The sequence below is a fragment of the Vanellus vanellus genome (assembly GCF_965231255.1).
Source record: "Vanellus vanellus genome assembly, chromosome: 4".
NCBI lineage: Eukaryota > Metazoa > Chordata > Aves > Charadriiformes > Charadriidae > Vanellus > Vanellus vanellus.
Genome location: NC_138909.1, coordinates 49919377 through 49941823, shown reverse-complemented (window position 1 = coordinate 49941823; position 22447 = coordinate 49919377). Strand labels below are relative to the sequence as shown.

Below are 22447 nucleotides of genomic sequence, written 5' to 3'. Positions count from 1 at the left end.
AACTGCCTTCTCTCCAGAAGAATCCATTAGGCCACCTAGCCCAAACTCTAAGGCAGTGAATCATCCCTTGGCTGTCTTGCTTGTGTATCATAGCCAAATAAGTACTTGGAAATCTGTTATCCAAAATTTTTCATGTATCAGGATTATTTAGTGTGAGATTTTAGACTTCATGTGGGCGGACACTCCACAACATTATTACAGTTAATGATATGATATTATCAAGTATAAGGTACAGATCTCTCTGCATGAATATTTGTGTAATCACCACAGAACTTGCCACTTAGTACTCACTGCATGTTTCAAGCATAGAAAAATGGACTAACAGGAGAAGATACTGAATCATAAAGAGAGAGGACAACACCCAAAGCTGCAGCAAAACATTTTAGTGCCCAGAGCATAACTCAGCCTCATACCCTCTTGGCTCCTTCCAGCCTCTTCCAGCTCACCGTGTTCCCTGTGACTCCTGTTAGTCACCATCACTGCTGACCTGCAGCTCTTTTTTCTGGGCAGCAACCGTTAGAAAGACTTGGAGATTTTTCCTTCTGCTTGGCAGCTCTGACAGGGGTAAGCAGGACACAGACCCCTTGTGTGCTGCTGCTTTGTACATAACTGACACAATCACCACCTGATGATTGTTGACTGATCTTAAGCCTCAAATATACACAGAGTTAGAAAGGTAGTCTGGTGATGGAAAACCTGAGCCTGTCAATGTGAATGCAGGGAGCTTTACTTAAATAGTTATTTGGTAAACAGAGGGTGAAGGAGAGAAATTCAGCTCTATCGAGTCATCAGTGGAAGGGTGACAATGCCCCCTACCTACTCTTCAGGCGCTGTGTCTTAGGATAAGTCATACAGCCCTGTGACTGTAAACTTCGCATATGACATCCCAAGCATCCTAGAAAGAGGCATTGCTTGAAGAAAGCTTTTCCTTTGCTACTAAACCGCCTGCCCCAGTCTATAAAGAAATAACAGAGAGACACAAGAAGAGTTAAAGCTGTAGGGACAGATATGAATTAATTTACACAGCCAACTCAGCAGAGTTGCCACCCGATGCTAATGGAACATTTTGGAACAGCTTTAGCAGTGGAAGAAGGTCAGGTAGTGAAAAATCCTACACAGATTGCACCATTAGATGGCTTGATCTCTGTTCCCCAAACATGAAAATAAACCACCTCTGTTAATGAAGGCAGAACCACCACCCTTGCCCTAAATACTATGCAGCCTTCTCCTAGCTTTTCCTGAGCAGTTCACAGCCACGGAAAAGTCAGACTGCCCAATAGCTCTATCATTATCAGACTCTTTCCTCTTTGGCCCTAGGGAGAGGGGATGTCAGTCTCACAACTGAACAGCAACTGCCAAGCCAAGACTTCCTAGAACAAGAAGAGTGAATGATATATATGCACAGGGTACTCTGTTACCAAATCTAGAAAAGGTCAGGAAGTAGCAAGTCCAGATAATTCTTACCAAGAAGGCATGTCCTCCAATGTGTTGAACCTACATGAGAGGCATTTCAGAACAGCTTGAGGAGAACAGACAACGTAGCTAGGAAACATCCCCAGGTATAGTGAAAAATAGCAGACAGGAAACCTGCGGTGATGTTTAGGTGATGAAGTTCATGTGGAGAAAACAAAATAACAAAATGAATATAAAAATAAAATACACATGCAACAGCGTACACATATATTGTATAGTATTGTTACAGTACCTAAAAAGTATCAGAAGAAAGACATAGATATTCTGCATCCCATCAAAGAATACATACATACACACACATATATATACACATACATAGATACATATGCTCAGCCTCTTCAAAGAGAAATGTTTGTTCTTCCTCCCACTGAAACAGAATGGGTGATCTCTTGCATTTATTTCCTGAATTCTACTTGGGAAGCAAAAGGAAAAACAAAGAAACAAAACCCTAAAAAGATAATGTGGACAATTATTGCAGAAATCCAAGAAGAATGCAGCTCCTGAATATAGTAATGAAAAATACCCATTTCTAAAACTACAGCTTTACTAACAGATACTCGATATGAAAAGGTTAATCCTACTCTATGGGGAGTATTGTTAAAGCATGTGGAGACAGTCATCATTTCCTGGCTGCCATTTCCATCTTTATTATTGGATTACTTTCTTCAGAGCTATGGCCATTAGCAAAGAAAGATTAAGAAATGCCTATTTTCACTCAAAAGTGGTGTGGTCTGGCGTCTGAGCTAAGAACTGTGACTGCTGAGAAGCACTCTTCATTCTCAATGACTCACCACAAGAGCTTGGGGAAAACATGGAGACCAAAATGCTTCAGTGCATCATTTGGCTTTGGGTAACCAAAACGGAACAGCTTAGCCCCAAATATTCTAATACAAAACTCTGCAGCACAGTCACTGGTATCAGTCACTCAGTATCTCCAAATATTAAGCTCTGAATACCTCAAGTCGTGTATCAAAAGTGTCTTCTAAGAAGTCTGTTCTTTGCTTCTTATATCCCCTTCTGTAAGTTACATGATACAAGATGCCTCCGGACATGAAATAAATCCATGTGTCTTAGATTAATTCATTAGAGGCATCTGCAGACCCTCCAAGTCCACGGGAAATTATCCCAGTTCAGCATGTTTTCCATTCTACTATTTCAGAATGAAGAAAATGCTTAGATTATAGCATTTTATAAACTGATGAAAAAAGGACTGTATCTTAGACTGGAACTTATGTTTTCAGCCTTAAAAGCCAATAAAGACATTAATTAATTACCACTATTATTATAGTATTTCTGACACTCAGATTAGTTTTCTTGTCCCTTGCTACCTGCTACCATCTCTCCACCTCAGCCTAGTCATGCACAATTATCAGGTTTATTCCATGTGTCCAAATGATCTGCCTGTCACTGTTTATGTCCTAAACACCCCACTACAGACATCTTACAATAAAATGTAAAAAGAAAGGAAACAGTTAAATAAAAAAATACGTATAAGCAAAGAACATGGTGATCAGAAAATAGATTGTTGGAAGAGAGATCTTATGGATCAAGATGTAAAGCCTCCTGGTATAGCAGGTAAGAAGAAACACTCTTGCCTCCTCTTCGGGATGTGACATACAACTCCCTTATTTTTATGAAGCACTTCTCCCCTGTCCCTGCCAGACAAGAACCTACTCACATATTTGATAGACTGCAAACAGGGAGGAAGACATGCTGCTCAGATATCTTGGTCAGATGCTCAGAGAATCTCATCTTGGGATTTCCCCATAGCAGGTTCAGATCCTCACCATCTTTCTCTTGAGGCTTTTCTTCGTGAACACTAGCTCTCTGAATACTTGCTGGAGTCAGAAGGCAAGTGTGACAGAGATGTCCCCTCTGTTAAGGAAAGGAAACTTCTACAAGAAGAACTGCAAGAGTGACTTCTAATAACAAGGCATACTCAAAAGTCTGGAAAGCAGCAGCAAGACCAAGCCTATTCTAGCTTTAAAACAAGACATTTAATAATTCTGAAAAAGTAAAGGGAAAGGGCTGCTTCCTGGGCAAGCTGCTGTGCATGATGCATACTGAGTCAGGACTAGGGGAAGGTTACTCTTTAAATTTTCTCCTCTGTGCCTCTCTGAGCCCTAATTAACAGCTACTGCCAGAGAGGAGATACTAAGAGGCACAGACCTTTGGTCTGATCCAGTATATCAGTTCTTATATTCTTGCATAGTAAGGATGGGCTTTTTTGAATTTTGTTACTGTATAGTGTTTAACGATGACTACAATACAATCATAAACGTACTGAAGGATGACTCGACCATGTTCCTGCCCTTAAACCAGACACAGAGAGAAAGGAGAAAGGTAATTAAATGCTAGTGTGAACATAACATTTTTTAAAGAGGGATGTTGAGAGAAATATGGTCAGTGCATGGTTTTGAGGTTTCTCTGAGGCACCATGCAGATGGCAATGTTAAAGATAACAAGAAGCTGTAAATGATGAGTAAAAGGGGCCTCTCTCATGAGCAGAAGAGACAATGTTCCCTTCAAGGAAACAGAGAAGGAAAGTGGGGGAGGCTATGGACAGCCCTAATTATGTTAGGGGAAAACTAAAGGACTGCTGCAGACTGTTCTTAGCAGTTTCTAGAGACAGGCTGTCTTCACAGACTGATGTAATAAAAAAATTGAAGGCAACAAGAGACGAAAGCAAAGTTGGCCTCTTTGCCATCCCTTGCTGAATCACCTTTAACCAACCAATTCGATATCGCAGGCGCTGCTCTGTTTAGCGGTATCCTGTACATAAGTGAAATTACTAAGCAACTACTAGACTACCATGGCTTTGTAAAAAACATGCTTTAATAACTGTATAAACGCTACTTCACTGTAAGTTTTAATAGAGCTGCTTTTGACCTTCAGGATCAATTTAAATCCCAGCACAGACTGGGATGTGGCAACTACAGATTTCAATTTCATGCAGAGCCCCAAGGGGGGCAGAAGGAAACTAGCTGCACTGGCACACCTCACAAAGATGCCCTCCCATAGGAGCTGCTCAGAATTACTTGCAGGTGAGCAGCAACTTCACTGTGAGTGCACTCATTTCTCCAGGGGTTTTCCCACACTTCTATCAGGGCTTTCCTCCTCCTGTATGCCACCATACACCTGCCTCTCCCATGTGAGTCCTATTCTGTTCCTCTCAAGGTATGTAAAACACCCACTGCTTTATAACTGCTTTCTCCACAGATATATAAGCAAAGAGAAATGGTGAGCGTCAAAGAACAGAGCATATTAAAGACACTGACTTTCATACTATGTATAGTCATGAACATGAAATTCCACCACACTAAGCTAGTTCCAGTTCTACTTAATTCTGGAAAAAAGTAAAAAGGGTGACGGGGAAAATATGCTTCTTTATATGGACCGGTTATATGACTATGACTGCAGTCAAGGTATATGAAAAAAATTGCAGCTTTATCCTGCTTCTCTCTCTCATTATGTGGCAGTAAGAACAATTGTCTTCCCAGGGACAAAAAAAGGCTAAGCTCCAAAACTGAAATGGAAAAAAACAGGATCCAAACAAACAGCTTAGAGGCTTCAGAAAAAAAGACAAATGAAAAACACACTCACTGTGATAAGAGTTTTCAAGGTACATTCTATAGGCTATTTATTGAGGACCCCATCCCTATAAACATTGCTCCTTTTGAAGACTTACAATCTCTCACTTTAATTCCATTATTAATGAGACCAGATAACATTTTCTTGGCTAGTATCTGCTTACAACTTACAAAGGTCAGAGTGAGTGGTGTGGGAATAGCGTATAGAGCACTCCCAACATTTGATACTGGGAAGTGATAATATTCTAGCATGTTTCTGAACGATGCATGTCTGACTGAGAAAAGTAGCAGTAGTTTTTCCCCACAAATAGTGATCCAGTCTGACTGCTTAGCACAAGATTTGAGAAGACTACAGCTGAAAATGGAAATTTGGATTCCTAGAAGTCTATACTTTTTATACCACAAACTACTCTATAAAGGTAATGAAGAGAAAAAAAGACAACAGCCAACTGCTAAAAAATAAATAAATAAAAGAAGAAGCCTTTGTGCTCAATCTCCATTTTCCATATTACTCTCCAGCCAGAAAACGGCAAGTTCCAACCTCTCGAGCTACTAAGAGAAGCATTTGCAAGCACATGTTCTCCCTCCCTCTTCCTGCATGCTCCCATAAGAGACTCTTAATTGCAATGTATGCAGGTGACAGAGTGTTTTCTATACTCTCTTCTCCGTCAGACCCCATTTCAGCTGTCCTCTGTTGAAAATACTTCCAATGTCTATTACAGCTCAAAGATTCTCCAAGTGCCACTGAAATGACATGGACAAAATAGCACCAGTGAATAGCACTGCCAACAGTAGGATTGTGAAGGTATATCTATATCCCTTGAGAAGTGTGCCAGCGAATCAGAGAACTTCCCAGAACTACCCTGAAACCAGTTAGGGCACTGATAAAGGTGTTGCTGTAGCAACACAGAGCTTACTTTGAGACAGCTACACAAGTATGTCCTCAGTAGCCAGGGGGTGATTTTCAATTCATGCTGAGCTCCATGCCACTGAGGCTACACCGGACTTTGTAGAATAAATGAATAATTTAGGTTGCAAGTAGCCTGTGGAGGTTGTCGGGCCCAACCTCTAGCTCAAAGCAGGGCAAATTTTGAAGTTGCATTACACTGGGGAGGGCCTTGTCTCCAGCTAATATTTTATAAAGCACTCTAGACATGACTTTGTGAGCTGCAGCTGTTACAACATAGTGGGACATGAGATAGTTTTAACCTTACAACAGCTCTGCAGAAATTGTGTGGTAGGCAGAGACCTGAAGCTGTCTTAGCACTGAAGTTGTCTTCCCTGGTGCCAGCAGCACACCAGTTATCAGAGCACTGTGCAACAGGTTGTGTTACAAACCTCTTACTGGGAACGACTAGGTCAAGACATTGCTCTTTTGAATGGAAAACTGGTTCTGCAGAAGTCAAGTGCATTCTTTCTATTCACTGTAGGCAAGAGGATTTCAAAGCCTGGTTTGGGGCTATAGTAAACACACATGGTGGGCAGCTGCAGCCATTACTTAAGAGTTAATCCCTGTAATATCCTTTGTTAATCTAACTACAATGATCAAGTGGTAGGGAACATATTTAACATACCCATAGGGTGCATGTTAGATTAACAAGATTACCTGTTGATGGTAATACTACACTGTATTTATTCAGCACTTCTCTGAAGAACAGAAGGTACTTTTTATGGGTGGATAAATATTTGTTAATCCCAGAGAGGAAAAGGTAAGTGCAAAGAGGTTAAGTAATAACACCAGTTCCACACAGTGAACCAATAGCAATATCCCTAGATGCCTGCTCTAACACAGCATTATTTAAGCCATCAGTTGATAGGACCTGCTCATAAAGTCCTGACAATTACAGCACATCCTGGTTTCTTATGCTAACAGTCTGGTTATAAAGCAACATTTCTATTGCTAGTTAAGCCTCCATTTTTATTAGTCACTTTGAAAGAGTCCATAGAAAATATATTTGGGGAGCATGCATATAGGTTACAACGGTAAACCCAGAAAAGGTACTGTAGCACATCTAACACACTATGATATGGAATAGTCCCATGCAAGCATTCTGAACCATATCTTTTATAGCCCGTGTTCATAAATTATTATTTTGCATTCCTTGTGTGCATTTAAAGCACTCTGATAAAATAATGAACTTAAAGAACAAAGATTCCTTTTTTCCCTGCTCTTTATAAGATCCTTTATGGCCACAACCAATTCCTGTGATTCTTGTCTTCAGACATTCTCTTCCAATGTTTTTAAGGTCATTTCTACGAGTGGAAACCTGTTAACCCTGAACATGCACTATACTGTTTATTAGCTCATCAGTGCCTCATACTAACATCCACCTGCAGTAGCTTTTGGAAAAAAAAAAATGCCAATGCCTACCTAATTTAGGCAACAATGTATAAACAGTAGCACAGATATCATCCCACCTCATGTTTGTATCTAGTTCAGCATTTACTCTAAAAGAAAGGGTGGAACGTATGCCAATAATCAGGGACCTCTACAGCAAATGAGGAAGATCAGACATCTCTGAGGGATAACTTGTCCCACTTACTCTAGACACCTATTTTAGTATGAATCTCCTTCTGGAGATGCTTCTCTTCATTCCCTGCAGAGTAAGCCTAAACAACAAGATGCCTGCTGGTGGATGAAGTTCATTAAATGCATAGTTTTTTTATTGGCAGCTTGTGACCTACATGTTATAGAAAGTGAGACACATCCTACCTCTGCTGCAAACAGAGGCATAATGCTAATCATCTCAGTCGTGTGAGTCAGGGAAACTAACACCTGACACACAATCATGCCTTCTGAAATTCAAAGTCCTCCAATGATCTGTTGAATTTTTTTTCCAACATTGCATTTATAAAATCCCTTTCGGCTTTGCCGATTATTTCAATCACCTAAAATATTTTTCTGCTTGTTATTGAATCAAATCCATCTCCAGCCATCTCAAGGTAGACACACAAATTTTAAGCTACTCCTCATTGTTTATGTGTCCAAGTTTGTTGGACAACACAGACAGCCTGGAGTAACTTGGCTGGGTCTCTTATATTCTCATTAGAATATAAGAGCAGCTGGAGCTGTAACTTTTATTCTGTGACAAACTGTGCATAGGAAATAAGAGTAAGAAGTAGCAATAGAAACCTATGCCTTAGCACAAGTTTCTCTGCCAAGGAAACTGGAAAATGTAATTTACATTTTTTGGACAACTGCAGTTAGATAATTATGCTATTTAGGGCCTTAGATATTAAGAAGCAAGAAAAGTTAAATTTTGCCTTCTTATGATTTTCACAAGAGATGAGAGACAATACAGATTGCAACATTCCTCTTATGAAAAGACAAGGCTGATGTATGATCTCTTAAAAAAAAACAGTGGATGAAATTCCTGGTTTCACTGGAGTCCAGAATTTGCTTTAGAACTACTGTTTCAATTTTAGGCACAAACCTCTACTGCCAAAGTCTAAGTTTTGGAGAACAGCCATTAGTGTCTGACAACTGTGAAGAGACGGTTATGGAAACGACACTATTAAGTTTCACTGACATGTAGTTGACTTGAGGAGAGAGTTTACAGAGAGGAGTAGGAAACTACTAAGTGCTTTACAGTGATAAATACAGTGAAACATATCATAATTACCAGTGCCAGCATCAATGCCCAGCTGCACTGCAGGCTCCAGCTTGGAATTCAGTTGCCGCCCCAGTGGCCTTCCAACTGCACAGTGCTCCCCTCCGCTGGGCTGGCTGGTAGTGCAGAGGAAGAGGCCTCAGCACAGGGCAGGAGAGTTGAGACTGAAAGAGCACCAGTAACAATCTGTAAGTTACAGCTGTACCTATTTTGTAAGCAATACTGTTGCATTTATTCTAATTAAGCTGCAGAGAAATCACAATGCCCATTTCCAGTTTCTGGACTGAGAGTACAGGGAAGGTGGAGCCAGTTTGAAGGCATAGGTGTGTCAGCTGCTTTAAATATATTTTATTCAAAATCTCTACTCTCGCATATTATTTCTTGCATTGTCCCTTTATCTGAAACAGATGATTCAATCCCAATTTAATATTAAATATCTTCTGGGAAAAATTCTTAGCAGCTGCTTCATAATCATGCTTTTTTCCTCCCTGGCATTAGGGAGCATAAACACTTATTAAAGTTTAAAAGGAAAAGGAAATTTGAAGATTAAAATAATGTTTAATTAGTAGCTATAATACTCATCATCTTTCAGGTGCACAACACAAAGCAATTCATAAGAATGATTATTGTTATCACCATTTTAGAGAGAAATGATGTGAATTAAATTATCTGCCTAATGACACAGTTAGTGTTAGATTCCAGATCTTGCTCCCAGATCTGTGTTATACCAACTAGGTCACATTTAGCAACATACAATTTTTAAAAATTCCCAGTTCTGTATTCACTAATACCTGGGATCTTAACCTTTCACACTCTAGCAGTACTGAAGCTAGTAGCATTATTTTAGCTTTGTTAACATTGTATCAGCACAACATGCAGCATTTCCAAAAAAAAAAAAAACCCAACCTATTTCTCAGTTGACCCTTGACATGAAAAGATACTGTATTTTCCCACTGGAAACAGAGTTACTATACCATCAGGTAAAACAGAAAATGTTTTCTGTTAAATATTCATTGGTCCAGTCCAAGGGGTGGCAGGACAAAAGAACTAGTGTCAAGAAAGCCAGTGTGGGAGTGGAAAGATTTGCAGTGCATAAAGAAAGACTCAAGCACATACAATCTACCCATCAAGATCACTCTTGAGTGCTTTCTCTGCATTAAAGTCAAAAGGCTGAGCCTCTTTTTAAAGTGAATACACATTCAAGAACAACCAAAATTCTTGCCCAAGTTGCACATACTCATAATTCACAACAATCACTACTTCTTCCCATGTTCACTATTTTGTCAAAAACTACATTAAATTACTGAAGTTTAAAGTGTCCCAAATACTTTCAAGAGAATACACGTGGTTTTGAAAAATCAAAAGCAGCACTGTGAATTTCATCCAAATGATCCTAGAAAAGTATATAGCAGGCTAGTTCAATATTAGAAAAATTTCTATCACTTAGTCTAGGATTCAGTGATCTGACACCTACACATGCCCAGGAGCCTGAGTTGCCGAAATTTCTTGTCAGATCCACAAGAGAAAGGTGTAACTTCTCTCCCAAGGGAAGAGGCTCAATCACAAGACAGATTTGTTTAAAACAAACAGCAGGAAGCACTCGTAATAAATTTCAAGATCCTCTCTGGCACCATCACAGAACAGTGTAAAGGCTAACTGATCTTTGCCAAATCCAGGTTATGTTATTTCAATGACAAAAGAGCCTGCACATTATTAAGTAGCAAAATATGAATAATATGATGGGGTTCCAGTTTGTTGTCAGGCTTTTGGAGGTAAATGTAATTAACAAAGAACAAATTTCCTCAGTTCATTAAATAATGTTGATTAAAGTTCACCGCGTAGCTTTACCTAACTTTCGGTAGCTCTTTTTGTACATGGGTAGTAATATCTCCAAGACATTCCTGCTGTGCTGGCGGTCTCTAACACTTGATTCAATTATATCCATCAAGATAATACTGATTTGCATTCTAATATTAAAGAATGATACCATGAATCCTTTGAATTATTAACAGTAAATGTACTAACTCCTGTAGGGAAAGGGCTTTTTTGTTCCAAAACAGGCCTTCTCCATCCGGAGCAGCCAAGTTAAAAAAAAAAAAAACAGCACATATTTACTAATCACACTTTATGTCTAACGTTTGTTCATGGTTATTCTTTAAAGGTTACTGCATCACTCTAGCTATAAATACCTGTTTAACTTTAGAATTAATCTTAAAAAAAAAAATCCAATCCCCAGACAATACTTAAGATCCAATTAAATAACTAAATCATTAAATGTTAAATTAATAGTCAATTAAACTTTAATAATTGATCCTGATTTATCATCCTAAAAGTCCTCTCAGTTTCCTGTTTCTACAGCTGTAATAGCAAATCTAAGTCCTACCAACTCAGCTAGCAAAAGAAAAGCAAATTAGTCCCTACTGCAGACTACATATGGCAGTGGAAAAGAGTAAGTTCAGCATTTATTATGGAATTTTTCCTTCAGCAAGTAAACTTAATTGCACAGCATTATAATGTATTTTGTGTCAAAATATGTGCTTCCTTCAGCTTCAGACAGGGAGACAATATTAAGTAATGTAAGACATAATTATTTTATTTTAACTTATGGTAAAGAGATAAGCATGGAAAAAAGAGAAGGAACTAGTCCTGCTAGTCTTGCAAAGCTGATCCATGCAAGGTGTGCTGAGGTAACATGACTGTACCTGAGAAAATAGCTTATACAGGATTTTATCTTTTCATGCTATAAATGGAGCTAGATCAAATAGGAGTAGTAACTGATCTACTTTAGCTACTTAAGGAGTAGTTAAGCTACATCAGTCTGGTGCTAGTGAACAAGAAAGTTTCTGGTAGTCTGTTATCACTCATTCTTCAGCACTGTATCTCAAAACATATTGGAGAAATGAAACTGTTAGGTATCTTCCAAAGCCCTGTTTCTAGTTAGTATAGCTGGTATTTTTGTAATCCGACCATAAGCACTTTCAGCTTTAATTACACATCCTTACACCTTCATCATTAATCATTAGAAGTTAAAGCACTTTATATTTTTTTGTGTGTTTGTACAGCTTTCAGTGGGGCTTTGATTGAGAATGAAGACCTTCAAATGATACTACAGTAGACATTTTAAAAAACAGTATCCATAAGATCTTGCATCGACCATTGTTTGTTGTAACTGCATGCAAACTTGTAGGTGAGCCTGAAAAACAATCTGCTGCCACTTATCACAGAAAACATTTTCCAATAACATAATGCCATGACAGTTAATGTTATTGTTAAATTCAAATTTCTCTTCACGCAAAGCCTCTTACACTTTTTTCCTAGTGATATCACATACAAGAGAACAGCACCGTCACTTACTTAATGGTGACTGAAAGGAAGAATTTATTCAAGTGTGTTGTGAAGTTACTGTTTAAAGAGCATCTGTTAGCAGAGGTTATTCCTTTCTCAAAGAGGAGCTAAAGGCTTACCTATTAGCAGTTCAACCCAGTAGGTAGAGCCAGCTGTAATAAATTATGTTCAAGACTCTGCAGACAGAAGAACAGGTTGAAATCTGCCACTTTGCAGTTTAATCAGTTCTGCATATTTACAGCACTAGTTTGTTTTGCAGATACTTTGAATGGCATTTTTTCTTGAGATGTATACAATCCAGAGTGAGATAGTTGCATCTGTGCCATTATCATAGTGTCAGTTTGTTTGAAATCTATTTCTGAACATTTTGATATCTCTATTGGCACACTGTGTGATGGAGGATGGGCATATATACACAAAATTTTTCTAGTAGACATTAATTTTTGTGGAGAGTATTGTGACTGGTGATAAAATAACGAGGTACAAAACCCAATAATATTTATTTTTCTGTATTGTATAGTTAAAATCCTGGGAAATACATTCTAAAACTGCAACAAATTCAGAGATGTTTATACATAGTCACAATTTAAAATTTTATATCTTTGTCTTTTTGACCTAGGACTTCACTGGTTACCCCAAATTTATAACTCTTAAAGGAGCTAGATAATTTTAAAAAGATATGTGGTCCTGATCTAACTTCTTCAAGGAATGAACCCTAGGGAAGTGAAGCAAGTAGCTAATTATCTTCCTTGCTGAAAAATAAATTTTAAAAAAATCTTAGGTTACCTGGCTTCAACTTCTAGCCCCTGGGTTTTGAATATCTCTACTCTTTCAGGACTGAAAGCTTGGTTGCACCATGAATGCATGATTTTTGTCCAGACTCCTGTCAATTTGTACTCTGCCAGATTCAATATTTTCTCTTCTGGTCTCTCTTAATTTGTTTTACTTTACGTACATTCAGAATGTTGCATTTTGATCAGATGACTCTTCTTTTGGCATAATTTCCTATATAAATGTAAGTTCATTTCAAGGTCATTCACTGACTCTGACACTGTAGCTATCACCCTGTCCTTGCTTTCTTACTCTCGGCCCTCTAGGCCAGTACCTACCCAAACCATTACATTTTAAAACACCTTTGATCGATCTTCATGTTACTCTTTGCATGTGTGAGCTGCTCATTCACAAACCCCACATTGTTGTCTTTCCAATCTCTCCTTAAAGCTTTCCTTTATTCTGGTACTAATGAAAAAAAACCCAAAACATTACATTTAGGCAACTGTAGTGCTACCAACAGTTTAATCTACTGTATCAACTAATATTGCTTCCTTATTGCATAACATCACCTTTCCTGTAAGTATTAATCAGCTACTCTTTGAGTCAAAGTGTTGTGTATGCATAAAAACTGAAGGCTTTAAGTAAGGAGGGTTTACAACACCTATATTGTATATGTTGTACAGTTGCTGTTACAAGAGCCTAATGCCTACAATGAAACAAGCAATTTGGTAGTTTCAAATATAGCTTGCTTTAGACAATATCTTATCACAAATTCAATTTTGTAGGTCTGGTCTCTGTATTAAATATTTAAATCTTAGAAGTAAACTTACCTGTTTTTCCTTTCAGTGCCTGCTAACGAATATTTCTTCAGGCTACATGCAGTTGCCGGTATGTTAAACTCATTTTCTATTATTTGCTTTTGTTTGTTTTCCCTGATGAAAATGTTACATATTACTAGGTTCATCTTGTTGCTAGGAATCACTGAAGGTGCCTTAAAGTTACCAAGGAATATGGGTTGTCTGATCTACGTGGTGTGAAGGACAGAACTCCCTCATCATGGTATACGAGGAATTTTTTGTGCCCTTTGATTTCAGATGTGAACGTGTTTGCTTGAATGTAGCAGTGTCCTGAAGAAAATTGGTGGGAAAAGCTTTAAAAACGCATTTAACGCAAGCGTGAGACTGGTGGTTTTGAGCAAATGGGATGAGGAGACCAGAATGTGGCAGGAATATCACATCTACAGTAGAGCCCCTGCTGCTGTTTGATGGAGATTTTTGGAGCTCAGCTATCTCTTGTGATGGGAGGAACCCCAGAGAAAGCATAAGCTAAACACCACCAGTTTCCAGTAAACCAGATGATTCAACAGCTTCTTGGCCTTGTGTACTTTCTTCATTTTTGATCTTCTTCCTCCCACATTCTGTGGTAGATTAATATGAACATCTTACTAGGTCACTGCAGAATATGATCAGCTAGCTCATATCCTCAGTTTAACTATGTGGTTCTCTTGCAAGCGCATAGGCCTGGCATGAAAGGAATATGACATCTGAGGTAGCAGAAGACACTTGCCTGTAGATATAACTACATAGCCCACCTCAACTACAACTAGAGCTTCTCTAAGGCCTGCCATCCTCCCAAGGAACCTCTAGCGCATGTTATTTTTTTCCCTTCCAACGTCTGCTGTCACGCTAGACCCTGATGTGCCCAGTTCCCCTCAGCCTCCGAGGAGGCCAAACAAGATGGTGGCCGGCACGCCTCCGCCCACCCCTCAGCGCCACCGAACCCTCACTGCGCAGGCGCAAGCGCGGCCCCCAAGCAGGTGTCCGGCCCTTCCCCGCCTGCGCAGAAGAGCGTCCGCAGCGCCCCCGCAGGTGCACCGCGCTGGTCTGCGCTTGCGCAGAAGGGCCCCACAGGTGCCCCCTCCCCCTGTGCTATATCTGAGTACGCCGCGAACCGCACGTATAAGCGGCCATCTCACGCCTCTTGCCTCCCTCAGATCCCTCCGCCGACCGCAAAGGCGGCCCTTATAGCTTAAGGCTCAGCTCGCCTGAAGCAGAAACACAAGCCTGAAGGCACGCTACGGCCTAAAACTTGTTTGTTTCCATTTGGCCCCGTCTTTGGGCTCTTCGTGGGTGTGGGCGGGCTGGCGGACTCCTTCACTCAAAGCTTTTGCGGAAGGATACTTATTTTTTTACCCCGCCATCTGCTGAGCAACGGTTTCGAGGCGTGACCAGGAGCGCGGGCACCGCCCCTCCGGGCCAATCGCAGCGGGAGGCTTGCCGCGAGCCCCGCCTCACTGGCGCGGGGGAGCCAATGGGAGCGAGGGACGGAGCGGAGAAGGGGCCGGCCCGCGGGCTGGGGCGGGGGGCTGGCGGGCGGGCTGCGCGGGTGAGGGGGTGTGTGCGCGCGCGAGCGCGGGGCCGAGTAGTACCGCTGGCTCCGCCGCAGCGGCTGTAACTGGGGGCGGAGGGTGAAGCGCCGTCTTCGCAGAGCCCGCTGCCCGGGTGCCGGTGTCACCGCGAGGTGCGCCGGGTGGGGGCCGGGGGGGGGGAGGAAAAGCAGGTGAGGGCAGGGGTGAGGCTCGAAGGCTGCTTGGGCCGGCGGGGGGGGGGAAAGGGGGGGGGGAGTGTTGGGGAGGCGTCCGGAAGGAGCTCGGCCCGGTCGCCTGCTTCTCTGCCTTCCCTTCGACTGCCGCCCTCCCCCTCCGCCCCCCCGCTTCTGCTTCTCGGAGGGAGGGAACAAAGAGGCGGCGGGGGGCAGGCTGAGGAGGCAGGGTGGCGGCCGGCCGGGGTGGATAATCGCTGGGAGCTGCACTGCAGCAGCTTGTGCTGTTTCCTTCCACCCACCCCCACTGAGGCAATGATTAACAGGACCGTGGGCAAAGAAGCATCCTGTGGGTGTCTGAGGGCTCGGCTTGAGCCGCTTGAAAAGAAGCGGGGGAGGGAGGGGGTGGGGGAGGGAGCCGGGGGGGGGAAGTCGGGGAGAGGAAGAAGGAAGCGGCGCTGCGCCCGCCCGCCTTGGCCCCCGCGGCTCCCCCTGTGAGGAAAGGCGGGCGGGGGGCGAGCCCGCCGGCGGGGCTGGGAGCGCGGCCTGCCAGCTGACCGCCGCCTTGGTTTGTTTGTTTTTTCTCTCCTCCTTCCGTCGTTTTTCTCCCTGGAGGCCTCCCGATGAGTTAAAATGGTGCTGAGGCTCGAGGGGAGCTGGTCGCTGCTTGTGGGGAAGAGGTTCCTCAGCCTGTCGGAGGAAGACGACAGGCCATGGGACACCAGTCGCATCTCGGAATGGCCCTGGAAGTCAGGCAGGATCCGAGCAGTTTCCCACACGGACATATCCAAACAAGACCTGAAGGTAACCGGGAACTTCCAAAGAGACCTTCTGAAACGACAGTGTTTACCCTGTGAGCTGGAGATTTCGTCTGTGTGCATGCGTGTGGCTGTGTGTAGACACACGCACACATATATATATATATATATGCTGTTGTTGGGAGAGAGAAGTCTTCTTAGTCAACTTGCCTGCTTAATATGTTTGAAAACATGTGCTCCTCTGGCTCAATCCCCCAGTGTGGTTGTACTAATGCCGGAAATTACCTCAGACTTATTATAAATGTGCTTTCTTCCACCAGCGTTTTTGAAAACTTCAGTTTTATATTGCACCTGCTGTGCCTAAGTTTTATTTCTGTGTATTTCATAAGTAATTTAAGATATTATCAGTTGTAAACGATTGTTTTTCCCATGGGTTGTAGTTACTTATGAAACTAAAACACTTCTATGTTGATGGAATTGGTGACTTCTCTTTCTTGCTCTTTGAAGTAGCTAGTAATGAACAAGTGCTTCTGCTGTTTTGAAAGATGTACCAAATTTGTGTATGGTATTGGAGGTTTCTCGGACTCTTCTTGCATGGTGGCCACTTCTTAATGATTACCAACAGGATTTCTAAACAGGCAATTCATTATTGCAAACTCGGTGTAACTTGTTAACTGTATAGTTTGGGTGGAAGTCAAGCAACTTCCACAGTTTGACTGTGGAGCTCTTAAGGGGCTATTTGGCAACTGTAGTCAGTAAAACTATTCAATTATGTCTGAGCAATTACTGTAGCATACAAAGTACTCACTAAGGACAAAACTCCATTATAGTAACAGCATCTTGTTACATGGTCCTCTTACTTGTTTGTATGAGGGACTTTGGTGGTGGGTAGTTGTATGACAGGAACAACAGTACTGTCTTTCAGTTAAAACTGTTCACTTGCTTTTTTTTGTTTTTAATGGGAAGAACTTTGTGATCTCCGATTAACTGAAGAAGCACCTGCTTCTGTCAAACAAGAAGAAATTGTATATGTTTCTAACTCTTTCTTGAAAGTGTAAACTTTGGGATTTGTTATGAAGAGTCATGAGTTGTTGGAGGCCGAGCTTCTTGTTGTGGATCTGTGGCAGGGGTGGAGCTTCCTCCATCTTTGGCGGTGAGGCTGTGCCCGTGCCTTACTTGGAGTGAGGAGGAGGAGGATGTTGGTGCTGCATAAAGCTCTCTTAAGGACCTTCTCTGGGACTTAAAAGGAGAAGGAGCAGGTGCTGTTGGGGACTACTGTGAGCCTTGTAACTGGTTACGTTCTGCCAGAATGCATTCTTCAGTGAAAGTGTTAAAGAAGTTGCAAAGTAGACAATTGAGGCACAGAGGGCTTTTGTACCAAAACACATGCCATGTCCTTTCCTCTCTCGCAGCTCTGTGGAAGAGTAATGTATAGTTAGACCCAAAATAGTAATGGGGGGGGGGGGGGGGGAGAAGTCTCTAAAGGAGTGGAAATATTTAATCTTTTTGTATTGTGTCAGGAGCAAGCTACAAAATAGAAGGGCTGTCAACTACTTTTGAAAGTATTTTCTCAACTGTATTTTCCTGTTTGTGCGGTGTTCATACTATAGACAAAACAAGCTGTTCTGGTTCTGTTACTTGCATTATTTGCTTATCTCTTTCATTGTTTCCATGAACTTCAAAATTACTAAATTCATTTCTGCAGCCATTAGTTTTATGACTCCTGTCTGTGGTAATGCTGTTTTGCATGCATGCTTTTACTTGCCTTTCCCCGTGGAGGGAAGCTAAACACAACAGAATGTTTCTAAGATTCATTCAACTGAGATTTTGGTGCTGTTAATTAAATGTATTTAGACTAGATCCTTGTATTTTATGGAAAGACGGAGTGATTTTTTTGAGCAGTGTTCCCTATCAAGACATTCCAATTCCTGTATTTAGACAAAGTTGTGTTTGTGGTCTTTCCCAGTCCTTTGCTGATCTCCCTATGTTGCCTATGAAAGAAGAGTAATGCCATCCCAAAGAAATTGGTCAAGCCACTGTGTTTTTGCTGTGAAGTGACAACTGCTTTCCTCTTGAAAAGTTTGTATAGATGCTTGACAGTTTTGTAAAGATAAATACCCGATAATACCAGGTAGCAAATGACCTCCTTCACGTTATATAATTTGATCACCTTTACTGGCTTACTGTCATTTGTGCATTTAATAAATCAACTAAATTTATTCTTTGGGACTCTCAAAATATTTCTGGAAAAACAACTTGCTTATTCAGGTACTCTAGAGTTTGCGGAAAATGAATGTGCCACTACTGTATACAGTCCTTTAGAGTTTTAGGGCTTTTTTTGTGTGTGTTTCCTTGATGGTAAACACTGGTGGCAGAGTTAACACGTTTAACTGTCGTTGAGCAGCAGAGGACTTCTTTGAGGTGGGGCGGTTGTAGAGTTAAATAGGAATATTAACATTTTATGTGACAGAAATGATAACAAACCAGTTAACATTGACTGTCACTTACAAAATACTAGGTCAGGCTGGGATGCTTTAGTGATTGCTTAATTGTGACAGAAAGGCAGTCATCATGTTTGTGTTATAAGTACTTCTAATTTTTTTTTTTGAGGAAATTGGTGTTTGTTTATCCTTTTTCACTTTGTATATGTCTGAATTTTATGGTTAGTTACTCCCTTGCTTTGTTTCCTTTCTGTAGATTTGTGTAGAATTTGATGATGAGTCATGGGAAAAGAGAAGATGGATGGAAGTCTACAGCCATAAAATGAAAGCATTCCTGGTGGAGCAAAAGCTGGTACTGGCTGAAAGAAAATATCAAGGCGGTTCTTTGTCTCCTGTCCAGTGGCCTGCAATGGCAAGTATACACTTGGCCTAACTCATGTTGGTTCTGCAGTTCCATGTTCTGAGGAGAGTGTTGTTACAAGTGTGAATTTCTCAAGTGCGGTTTCAGTCGTGTACTCTTATATGTGATCTGAAAGGAAACTAAATCTCTTTGTGCAGTTAGAGCTAGGCAGAGCTTGTAAGCATTTGAAATTGGTATATTGTGCCTGGAGATACGGGAATGTATTTTTATGACTTTGCTTCCCTCCCAAACCGCTGTTCTGTACAATGGTAATTCTTTCTCCTGCAAGTCTCGTGTTTCTTCCTTCTTTGATGAAATTGCAGTTAAGAATTGAGAGAAAAAGGGTAAATAATAGGTTTCTATGGATAACCTGTATTTTTATTTTAAATTCTTGCTTTACTATGCCTCAAGTACTCTTAATTCTTCAGTGATTCTTGATCTGAGACAAAAATAATTTAAATGACTCTTATGTGATGGTAGCCTGGCACAGATAATTTTTGAGATCTGGATTTTGTGCATATCTCTTGCCTTCTCTAGGTATGAAGTATGCAGTGTAATTCATATTGCTGCATTTTAGCTGAGGTTTTTCTTAAGCAAACTAATCTAGGCAGATATTTATTGGAAGTAGGGCCAAATAGGACAGGAGAGGAAGTGGAAAGATGAATCCTTAATTTTGTTTCCTGACCTGTGCATTAATGTCAGCATTTCTACTGGGAGATTTTGCTGATACAATGTTCTGAAAACATGCTTATTTAGATTGCATATTAGGAAAAAATTCTTCACTGGAAGGGTTGTCAAGCATTGGAATGGGTTGGCCAAGGAAGTGGTTGAGTCGCCATCCCTGGAGGTATTTAAAAGATGTGTAGATGTAGCGCTGAGAGACATGGTTTAGTGGTAACTTGGCAGTGCTAGGTTAATGGTTGGACTTGATGATCTTAAGGGTCTCTTTCATCCAAAACGATTCTATGATTTGCTAGTTAATCCCCCAATAAGGAGGGTTTTTCATTAACATATCCACAATTAGAACTCTTAATACTAGCAAATTCTTCATGTTGAGATGAGAATGATTAATGATTGTTAATGACAGCTACCTGAACTGAATTCCTTACTCATTCTAATAAATGAAATCAAGTATAGTCCAGTAATTCCTTTATTAGGCATGTATTAGAAGTTTTATTAGAAACTTGCTTTGTTTCAAGAGTTGCATGTAGGTGTGGTATCTTACCAGGGAAATAGATGCAAAACTAAAATAATTTTTAAAAAGGAAGCGTGAATGATGAGATCTTATTACTCTGTTTCTAAGAAAATGTTTATCACTTTTCTAGACTTACAAATCCTTAGTGGACAAAGCTGGTTTGGGATCAATGGTTTCAGTACGCTATCTTGGTGAAGAGAGATGTGTGTTTCTTTCTAAAGACCTTTTGACACCCATTCAGGTAACCTTGTATGGCATTATAAAGATGGAAGATAATCTTTTATCTTGGTATTTAAGATATATTAAGTTAATATATTCTAAATGTAAACTGAAGATGGGGAAAAAATTGGAGTAGGTGTATATTGCTGTAACTCATAAATGCTAGTTCTGAATGTAATGTGTATGTTGGTTAAAAACCTTCTGAAGCTGATCCAGGACATGGTTGCTTAAGAGAGCTGGATGAAGGAGTGTACTAGGACAGTTATTCAGCTCAGGTGACAGCAGTCACATCGTGCTGATGGGGATAATCTGGAATAGCTTCCCTTTGTTTTTTTGAACATGACTGTCATTACTATGAAAGGAGTTGCAGTGAAGTCTGGAATAAATCTTGCTATTTAATAGAAACACATTATTTCTAATACTAAACAAATGAAGAATTGGGCAGGATATAAATTAGATGGTTGAACTGTAGTCCCTTTATTGAGCACCAAGAGGAAAGTTTGTTGGTGAAGATTAGATAGAGATGGGTTGAAACAATTGCTCCATGTGACTGATCAGTCAGGCATTTTGAAGAATAGTATCTGCCAATGATAAAGGATTTAGCCTTTTTGGGAAACTACTGTTAAGACCTATAAACAGTCTGCATAAACTAGTAATAGATGTCCCATGTTGTGACTGCTAGTAGTGCCATCATTAGTGTTCTAGTTTGACTTGTTAACAGTCAGCAAATAGACAAGTCCTTTTGAGAAACTAACAAAAGAATTACTTAAAGTAAAATTTGAGTTGTAGATTGTTGTATTGCCTGTGTTGTCTCAACAACAGAGTAAAGATTTCTTTGGTTTCTTGAGATGGACTGGATCCTGGCATTATTATCATAAATAGAAACATAAAACTTTAAATATTTGCATTTACATCTGCTGAGGACTACTTGTACTTCATTGCTTCTGAGAACTTAAAATCATAAATTAAAAAATGGATGGTTCAATTAAACTTAGTGCTCATTAGCAATGTAGTGAAACAAAGCCAGATTGTTTTCAGAACAGTATTAAAGTGGACCTGGAGAGCTCACTTCAGTCTGGCTTGCAGATGATTGATCCAGATTAGTGGTAAGGAAATGATGTTTGCCTCAGTACATACAATATCCTAGGAGCTGAAAGAATGAGAAACTTGTTAGACTTGTATGAATTTCTGCTATCTTGTTTCTAAAGACTATGGGATTTTGTTAAACAAAAGTATAATTCTTAACAACAACTTTTTTTTTTTTTTTCCCTAAATAGGATATGGACAATTCCAGGCTTCCTCTTAAAGATGACCAAAATGTTAATGAAGAAATTCAGGCTTTGGTTAAGAAACACCTAGACGAAACACGCTTGGTACAAGGTATGAGCCTACTCTGTAGCAGAAGACTGGCAATAAATACTCAAGTCAAAAGAGAAATCTCAGCTGTGATGATGTAAATTACAGTAATCTGTTTCAGGGATAACAGCTTTTTAAAAAAAGTTCCACTTTCTTTTGCAGCAGTGAATGGAAAATGTGAAGGATTGTAGAGATTTGTGTCAAGTATTTCCTTTGTAAGATTGACTACAACATTTAGGCACGTATAGATGGCCTGGCACTTGTGAAAGAGATATCAAATTTGTAGCAGGTCTCACTGAAATTATTTGGAGTTGTTTATTGTTTCAGGTAGCTTCATTCTTTTTTTTTTTTTAACTAAGATGCTTGTTTATAAAAACTTCCGAAGTTTTATATAGAGACTACTTTTTTAGTCAAGTTAAAATTGTTATTTTTAGATTTACTATCTTAAATTCTTAATTACTTCATACAAGAATGTTTGTAGTCATAGGCTTGCATATGCAAGAAACATCTTGCTTTAATAGAAAGATAAATGCTGTGACTTAGAGTTGTCATTTCCAGTATTGTAAAGAGCAAAATTTCACAACTAATCATTGAATCTTCATTTCCATGTCCACTGACCTGCCTCCCTGTCTGAAATCTAGAGGTCAGTCTGGACTCTGCTGCATGTCCTAACCTCCAGAAAACTTCATTGAACTATTCCAGGAAGGAAGTAGCTGGAACATAGTTTTCTCATGTTTTTTGGTT

At 40.3% G+C, this 22447-nt stretch overlaps 1 protein-coding gene across 1 annotated transcript in view; it reads left to right on the top strand.

Annotated features, from left to right (window-relative positions):
• Window positions 1-15908: 15908 nt before the first annotated feature.
• Window positions 15909-22447, top strand: part of KDM3A (lysine demethylase 3A) — a 30627-nt gene continuing 24088 nt past the window's right edge. Inside the window, exons 1-4 of the mRNA XM_082482847.1 lie at window positions 15909-16138; window positions 18790-18945; window positions 20259-20369; window positions 21625-21727. Coding sequence (XP_082338973.1) covers window positions 15968-16138; window positions 18790-18945; window positions 20259-20369; window positions 21625-21727 — 541 coding nt within the window. The 5' untranslated portion in view covers window positions 15909-15967. The remainder of the gene's footprint in view (window positions 16139-18789; window positions 18946-20258; window positions 20370-21624; window positions 21728-22447) is intronic.